At 39.5% G+C, this 8,497-nt stretch overlaps 1 protein-coding gene and 1 non-coding gene across 2 annotated transcripts; one reads left to right on the plus strand and one right to left on the minus strand.

The window, feature by feature from the left end:
- The first annotated feature begins 3,196 nt into the window (after positions 1-3,196).
- Positions 3,197-3,278, plus strand: trnas-uga (transfer RNA serine (anticodon UGA)). Its single transcript has one exon. It is a non-coding gene; the product is annotated as a tRNA-Ser (tRNA).
- Positions 3,279-4,067: 789 nt separating this feature from the next.
- On the minus strand, positions 4,068-7,542 carry med7 (mediator complex subunit 7). The gene is made up of 2 exons (XM_088933123.1): positions 7,374-7,542; positions 4,068-6,420 (listed from the first exon to the last, which is right to left on the minus strand). The coding sequence occupies exon 2, from the start codon at positions 6,410-6,412 to the stop codon at positions 5,714-5,716; it is 699 nt and encodes a 232-aa protein (XP_088789249.1). The 5' UTR covers positions 6,413-6,420; positions 7,374-7,542; the 3' UTR covers positions 4,068-5,713.
- Positions 7,543-8,497: the final 955 nt, after the last annotated feature.

Raw genomic sequence — 8,497 nt, forward strand, 5'->3', positions numbered from 1 at the left:
GCGTGCCGAAATGGTCAGAAATGATGTACTTTAACAGTTTTAGGGGATTTTTGAAACCAAGAAGACTAAACCAGAAAGCAGGTCAGTTACAGATGCCAATTAGTACTCGTGAATAAGGGCCCAAATGGCACAGAAGCATTGCTGTGGCCCTGGGTTCAATTCCAGACTTGGGGTGCTGTCTGCATGGAGTTTGTATGGTGTCCCCATGTTGATGTGGGTTTCCTCCAGGTGATCCAGTTTCTTCCCACTGTCCAGAGACATGCTGGCAGGTTAATGGGCTTCTGGGAGAATTGGCCCTGGTGTGAGTGAGTTCATGTTAGTGTATCTATATGCACACTACAGTGGACTGGAGCCCGTTATTGGCATTACCTGTTACAGTGGACTGGCATCCCATTGACTTGTGCCTGTTACTTGCTGGGATAGGTTTTAACTCTCCCTGCAACTCTATAATGGATAAAGCCTTTAGAAAATGCATGAATTAGAGCCCTTTTAGAACAGTAACCTGCAGACACAAGTGGTCTTCAGGTCCAAGACTGAGAACCATCAACATAACCAATCCCACAGTTTAGAAACTATTTGTTTATGATTTCTGGTATTGTACTTTGAATCATCTTCCTTTTGAAACATCCTGCTGTGTCTGTGAGCCTAATTTAATCTTTCTGGCGAGCGGTCATAAATTTTAGTTGATATAAAATGTGCTTGAAATGCCGTGTAGTGTGTTTATCAAAAGGCAAGCTACAAGTTACAGATTAAATTAAAATTGGCATTTCATTCTCAAAGCTCAACAGTGAATGTGTATGAAACTTTTTGCCACCCGCTGGTGTTTAATGCTTATCTAACAAACAGCCATTTTGTAATATCATATAAGAACACATCTGAATCATTTTCATGTTTACCTTAAGACATGGTTATACAAGCTAGCCTGTTGATACTACCAAGATGCAGAGGGACTTGTTTATTGTAGTTGTTTTCAGAATATGGTTATTATGGCCCTTGGCAAAACTGTGCCCAAGTAGAGACACTACAGAAACTGAAAGTGATTATTTTTGTTTTTGTATGAAGGTGAGGATATATTGCATTAACAAACTAACCTAATACTGTTTAGTTCCTGATTCTATAACATAATACTATTGAAGTTATCACTAAAGGACTAGGAACTTTTGTAAGATTATGGACTAGTAAACAACATTAAATCTCAAAGAATCGGATAAATATTTTGCATTCAGCACACCAGGAAATGCCTCACCTGGATAATATGCTTATGTCATAAAACTAAAGTGCACTTGTATAACAGAATACATAAGCCAAGCCCATATTGTATAATATGTTCAGTTTCTTAAAATGAGCTCTTCTGATCCACGACAGCAATGGCATAGCTTTGTAATTTCTCTTTTTAAGTGGCTCAATTAGCTAAGGCTGTAATTGATTTAAATGGGAGTTTACGGACATATTTTTTAATGAGATAAAATCATGCAAGGCATGCGGCTTTTGTTAACCCTTTGATTACAGTACATCCATCCATTTTCTAACCACTTCTTCTAATGTCAGGGTTCCAGGGGAGCTCAGCAAGCAATGGGCACAAAGTGGGGTACGCCCTGAATGAGATGCCAGTCCTTCATAGGGCATGCACATGCAGACACACAGCAGGCAAAATTTTCCCATAATCCACTAAACTACCAGTATGTTTTTGTCTGTGAGATGAAACCCACACAAACATGAGGGAACATACACCATCTATGCAGAAAGTATCGCAGGAATTGAAAACCCAGGGCCCCAACACTGAAAGGTAGCAATTTATACCACTACCACTGATCCCCTCACTTTGATTACAGCATATTCAAATTCAAATCCTAAATAAATGGGTTATTTGGTGAAAATCATCATCATAACTCCCCCACACTACGAACACACTTGATCTTATCCATAACTAATGTCAATCACACAACAGTAGTACATTCTGTGAAGATTCACACTGGCCTCCTTGGGTCATTTCAGGCTCCAGCAAAAGTTGCCATATGAGTCCTTGCAGAGAGCAGCTACTGTATCTACTTTGTTGAAACAGCAACAGTTTCTGAATGGTTCCTGTGATCAGAGGAAATACTTGAAGGTTCAATAAGGTAGGTCATCTGGTATCTGGAGAGCCATATTCAAACTATCGGTGACACTGACCCACTGCATTTAAGAGATGCAAATTCTAGCTACAGGTACATTGTGTGCAAAAACCTAAAGGACATGTAACCTTCAAGAAATTAAGGATGAGTAAGCAATTTTAAGTCACATCTGAAACAGACAGCTTGTGGTATTTTTACAGTGTGAGCCAACATGTTGCTCTCTTTCTTTCCATAGTAACAGTAGTCTGCAGAGACTTCACAAAGGTAATCAGTTATTCCAAAAGCGTTGGAGGTTCTGTGTAATCATCTACCAAAAGTAATTTCATCGACAGATATTGTGCGGAAAGATCAGCATATTCGCAAGGGGACAGCCGTCTACACTAACAGATTCTTGAAATGAGAAAAATATTAGTCCCCTCTTTTCTTTTCCTTTTTGTTTTAAAATGTTACTGGCAGAGCTCCGAAGAGTAGGGATAGTAATTCCACTTTCTACTCCTAATATTTCGATTATTCTTTGATAGAAAGTAACAGACATCAATCTGTGTGAAACAACGAAAGAGTCTGTCATGGTTTAACGAAGAATCTCGGAAAGCTTCAAAAATCATATTCCTGCCAAAATAATAAAGATGCCCAAATCTGGGATCGAAAGGTACAGTAGCAGAAAATGTCACACTTTTTAGACTTCATTGAAAATTACATTTGCATTCTCCCTTTTTAGTGTACGTATGTAACGCATAATCTCTGTATTCACCATAAAGCACCTTAACTCAAATAAAAATATTTCAATTTTTCATTTAAAAATGAAAAAATATTTATGCCTTGAAACAGGCGGCATGAACTACGCGGAACACGAAACCGTCGACTGAACTAGTTCAGCTGCAGTTCTGCCTAGGTCGGGTAAAAAAATAATGCTTTGATATTTGCTAGTACTATACATTTGTTTTTTAACTGATGAACTGGTGAAGTCGTTACTAACCGATTGTAACATCACGACTTATTATCTAGAACTACGGCAGAGTACTTTCAGTGTCCGTTAACTGTAATGCAGTCTGTAAAAGAGATATTCCCGTTTCTTACAGCGGCGCGCTGTGATGGCCGAGTGGTTAAGGCGTTGGACTTGAAATCCAATGGGGTCTCCCCGCGCAGGTTCGAACCCTGCTCGCAGCGATAAACGTTTTTTTTTAAATTAAATCCAGCTATTTATAGTTGCGTATTTACAGTATGGAACGTAAGAATTTGTCTTATAAAACGTCTAATTTATTTAAAGATTACTTTCTAACGTCGGAAACGTGGAAATCGGTTGCCGGTTTTAAAAGGCGCCGCTAGATGACACTAATTCTACATTCATTTTTAATTTGTCATCGACTGCTGCAGACTGTGGCTTGCCTGGTTGTTAAAACAACACTGGAAAATACATTTAAAAAAAAGAAAAGGTTACGAAGGCGCTGTATGTGTACTTCCAAAAATGTATGGAGTTTGGGGACTTTTTTATTTTAAGAATCAAATATTCTAAAAAAGTAACGCAAGACTTCAACAAGAAAAGAATGAGTTTGTGATGGGTGTCATTAGTCTGCGTTAATGATCTGTTGATTAGGCTAATTGATCTGTGTTAATGAACCACTAACAACGTTCAATTGCAACCTTATGAAAAGATTAAAGTGTCTCAGTTTCTGCACTAAGTCAAGAAATAAACTAAATTTTCCTGATGATATGATTGATACGTTATTTATATTCAATTAGGTATTAGTTTACAGATCGTTTTAATTTTTATTTTTGACTCCTTAAAAACGTATTCTATTCCAGAAGAGCTGGTGCCAAAATCTCCAAAACACGATTTGTGTAAAACTTGCCGTGTTTGTTCATTGTATGCACAGAAATAAGTTTTTCAAAACGTACTGTGTTTAATTACTTTTTCTAAAGAAAAATCTTTGTGTTCAATAGATTTATACAATACACTTTCAAACAAATTGTTGCAACCTTTTAATCGGTTAAAAATGTATATAGTTTAACAGAAACATTGGTAACTATTGAGGATGTGTATTTAGAGAGCCAAAGTGTTATTTTACGTATGATAAATACTTGTGCATAAATGCATTAAAATAGTGGAAACTTTCAGTTTGAGGCTACTTTTGGGAAAATGTGAAACTGTTATACGCTTCATTTTCAAAGTGGACAATACCAGTTCATTGTTCTCAGTTTCAATATCTACAATATTCACTTGCTACAAAAATAGGACATAGGAACTAGAATAACAGTGAGACGTCAATTCTGATGCTTCAAAAGCCCTATAATTTTTTTTGGAACTAAAATGCTTTATTTCCTTAGACCGTTCAATTGTGTTACAAAATGTAATAATTTGAAGTATATTTTTTAGAAAATTCAATTGAAAAAAAAAGCCACTGATTAGCTGTAGCTCCGCTGACTGAATCAGTCTGAGACCACACTACATCTAATCTTGCAAAACTGAAATAGAATTGGTGCTAAAGCATGAGTTTAAAATGAGGATCTAAAAAAATTGAATAAAAAGGCTGCGATATTAAAGATGGAATAAAAAGCTGCGACATTAAAAGCAAACTACAACACTTTTTAAATTTTGTGGTTACAAAGAATAAGCACAGAAGAGTGCATTTCAAACCTTTATAAAAGTAAGATGTACAGAGTAACACGTGAAACCTCTACTTTACATCTCAAAATAGGCCAAATTTCCAGGTACGTTCAGCACTATATTCGGCGATTCAGAAGAAGGCAACAAAACGTCCAGTGATGTGAAGCAGCCTTATTACATTGTAAACAAGCAGACTTGTGAAAAGATCTCTTGTAATCCCATAGAAATATTGCTGTCAACTTCAAGATGGTTTTCCTTTCAAATACTACTTACTTATTAACTCTGCTTGCAGATCACGTTGGAACATTTCTGGGGTGAAATGTCTGCTGCACAACCTGTACTTATTTGCTCGGAAATCACATCACATCACATCACATCACATACAGTCATGACAGTGACAAGTGACCAGGAAGGGCCACCCCACATCACAATTCACGCAGTTCTCGAGAACTCTCACCCGTGACGAGACCAAGGGTTTGTGACAACAATGGAGACTACACAGTCATTTCACAAAGTTCACGATTCTGTGCTTAATTTGGAATTTGTCAAATATTTCTGTACAAGCAATTATTTTGTTACAGAGATTTAATAACCGGTCTGGGAAATTGGGACTGCAGTTCCCCCTTAAGCTTGCTTTGGTCAACTGGATACCAAACCTATCTTAAGCTTGCAGCGAAATGAAAGAGAAATGTTCACTCAAAAGTGTGACTTTTATTTCCAAAGGTTCCTGAGATATTTTCCTGCTTGAACAACAGCATTGCCTCAGATAACACAATACTCAAACTGTTCATCCCCTAAACACTTGTGACTTCTGCTTATTTTTGCTCTCAACATGCAACCAAACAGGACATCAACATTTTAGCATACACAGCCCCTTTAGCTACACAATATTATATCTTTATTCTCACAACTCCTGATGTTGCAGCTTCAATGCGATGTCGCATTGCTTTGAGAAAAAACACCCACGTGGTATTTTAAAGTACAAGGAAAAGTCTGTTTAAGTCATTTCATCAATGATGCTGCACATGGCCGCGTCCTTGTCCCACGTTTTGTCCCTTTTGTCCTTTTCTTTGTCCACCTGTCCCACCATGCAGCTGCCACCGGCTTCGTCCACGTCCATGGGCTCCGATTTCAGCCGGGGGTGCCCGCCGGTGCCCCCCTCGGGCTGGGGCAGGTCGTCGGGGAGGGAGGCCAGGCAGCCCTGGATCACCTCCACCACCCGGTCCAGGTGCTTCTGGAAGCGCTCGGCCGTCTCCAGCCGCTGGCGCTTCTGCACCTCCATCATCACGCGCAGGGTCTCGCGGGCCTGGTGTGGCCGGTACTCGTTGATCAGGTGGTGCATGTGCACGAAGAGCAGCTTGAGGTCCTCCAGCTTCTCCTCGCGCTTGATGCTGCCGGGGCTCTTGATCAGGATGTCCAGGAGGTCCAGGAAGTTCACCAGGATGGACATGTTGAGCTTCTTCAGCTCCTTCTTGTGGTCAAACTGAACGGGGTGGAGGCGCTCGATGCCCTGGCTTTCCAGAGGGCGGATGATGAGGTCGTCGCACTGGAACTGGTTGCCGAACATCATGTAGGTGTCCTTGATGGGCGGCGGGGGCTTGGGGGCGAGGGCCTTCCTTACATTTTCGTCCGTATACTCCTTTATGTACTGCATGGGCGGCGGGGGAAGGGCACTGACCTGCTGTGGCTCGCCCATGGTGGAACCTGTGGAGACAGCAGCTTTCTTTTTAAACTCTGCTATGCAACTACATAACTCCTTCTCGTGTTGTTAAACAGCACTAGTTTACAACATTGTAATGCGGATCGGTTCTGAAATAACTTGCTTTAAGGCAAAATACAGTGTAAAAAAAAACGTTTTGGAATAAAAACACACAATGCTCATGGAAAATGCAACTAAACACAAACGTATGTGCAATGTTGTTGCACAAACCTAATAAAGATTGAGAAAAATTAACAAACATGATCACTTTCTGATCAACAGTTGCCAATAGCATAAATGTACTCAATAACATTAAACCCAAACGTATGGTAAAGTAAAACTCCAATGTATGAGTTTTGGGTGTGTGATTATTTTAACGAATAATCAGTTCATATTGACAATAAAATGATGAGAAAAATGTTTCAGCAATCAGCTGTGACCATCTATATATCAAAAACCTTTTTGAGGTTATATTTTGTCCCGACTAAACTAGCCTAGTTATTGGTCCCGGACGATCTAAAAAAAACAGCAGAATGTAACATTTACTTTTGTTTATACTACGTTGAAAATATTTAAAGTTACAACACTTGCCAAATAAGACACGCCTGCATCAAAATATTAATCTTCAACACCAATCCAAAAGAATCTTGCAGGATAAGGGCACACTTACACCACATTCGTTATTGTGTAGTGCTCACGAAAACAAGGGGCTTACAACACCGCATATTTTTGTTAAATGTACCTTATAAACATTACAGCTAGCCGTATGGACCACGAAGACACCAATGTGCGAAATTTAAAAATGAAATGTATTTACAGCGAACAATTTACAAAAGTAAAACAGGGACTGTGCTGGTGCTGTTGATATGACTGCTATTCAGCGGGACACGCTCCATTCACTCGCACTACCTGTACATATGTCATTTTTTACAAAAACGCAGGGTAAACTCCTACCTACCGTTCGTCGACTTTATAATTTTCTATTTCCGAAGCATTCACAAATGGGTATTGAATCCCTTGAATATTTTAGATGAAGACATCTAGCATTCTCTCAACAACGCTCGGTTCTCTTCCTGCACAACAGGGGAAGCCCAGGCGCCATTGGCTGGAAGCCGTCTCGGTCCTCTTTGGATCTCATTGGCTTTTCCAGGCTCTCCAGATTCATCAGCAAAGTCTATTGGACGTAACGCGTTTAATAACGTAAAATCCGATTGGCTACGAGTGTACCTTCCCTCTAGCGGGCATAGGCGGAGAATTAATAGTAGGGTAATAGTTTGCAATCTGAAGGGGCGGGCGCCTATGTTAATGTATTTAAATTGACAACTAATTATATGAAATGTCTAAATAATTGATACAATAAAAATGGAAGTTCATTGTACCGTTTTTCAGCGTGGCCCAAGCGTGGGTTTCAGTTTAGAAGTGCTGTCTTTACTAATTAAATTATAAGATGATATCACCCTCTTGTCCCACCACCCCGAGAAAAAAAACACAGTGCAGGATTTCATAGGAGAAGCGGTCCTATGAAGGAACTGAATAAGTGAGTTTAACCACCCTTGTAAAGAACCTTGTTATTCCGACCCTGGTTTCCGAGAAAAAAAACAAACTATTAGAAATTGTCTTCTATGTAGACTAGTACCACGATCTGACAAACCGTACATGAAAAGAAACATCAAATCCACTTCTTCCGACAAATGTGCTGGACCATATCACTGAGTCTTGCTTCCTTAAACTCTCTCGACCACAACTGGGTCAAGGTCTGTGTCAGTTCTGCATGTTGCTGTTTGAACTATGTAATTCAAGGCTCCATTTATGATTTTCTTGTAGGAGCTGCACATCCCAGTGGACCTGGTGTTTGGGGGGCTACCGAAACGTGGACATTCAACTTTGTGAGTTTGTGATCTCCTTGTCTCAGGCCTGGGTGAAACAGAAACAGTATAATTTATTTATTGTCTGGACATACTTTCACTGCTTATTATTTACTGTTTTGTAATGTACTGTCCACATTGTGTGATGTTGTCAGTTGCACTGTGCATGTTCTGAGAGAACTGCCCAAGTAAGAATCCCAAAGTACACGAACATATG

Source organism: Atractosteus spatula, chromosome 14 (assembly GCF_055471065.1).
Source record: "Atractosteus spatula isolate fAtrSpa1 chromosome 14, fAtrSpa1.hap1, whole genome shotgun sequence".
In the NCBI taxonomy this organism is placed as follows: domain Eukaryota; kingdom Metazoa; phylum Chordata; class Actinopteri; order Semionotiformes; family Lepisosteidae; genus Atractosteus; species Atractosteus spatula.

Coding starts and splice junctions, on each gene's coding strand:
- med7 (XM_088933123.1), bottom strand. CDS start 6,412: ATGGGCGAGCCACAGCAGGTCAGTGCCCTTCCCCCGCCGCCCATGCAG.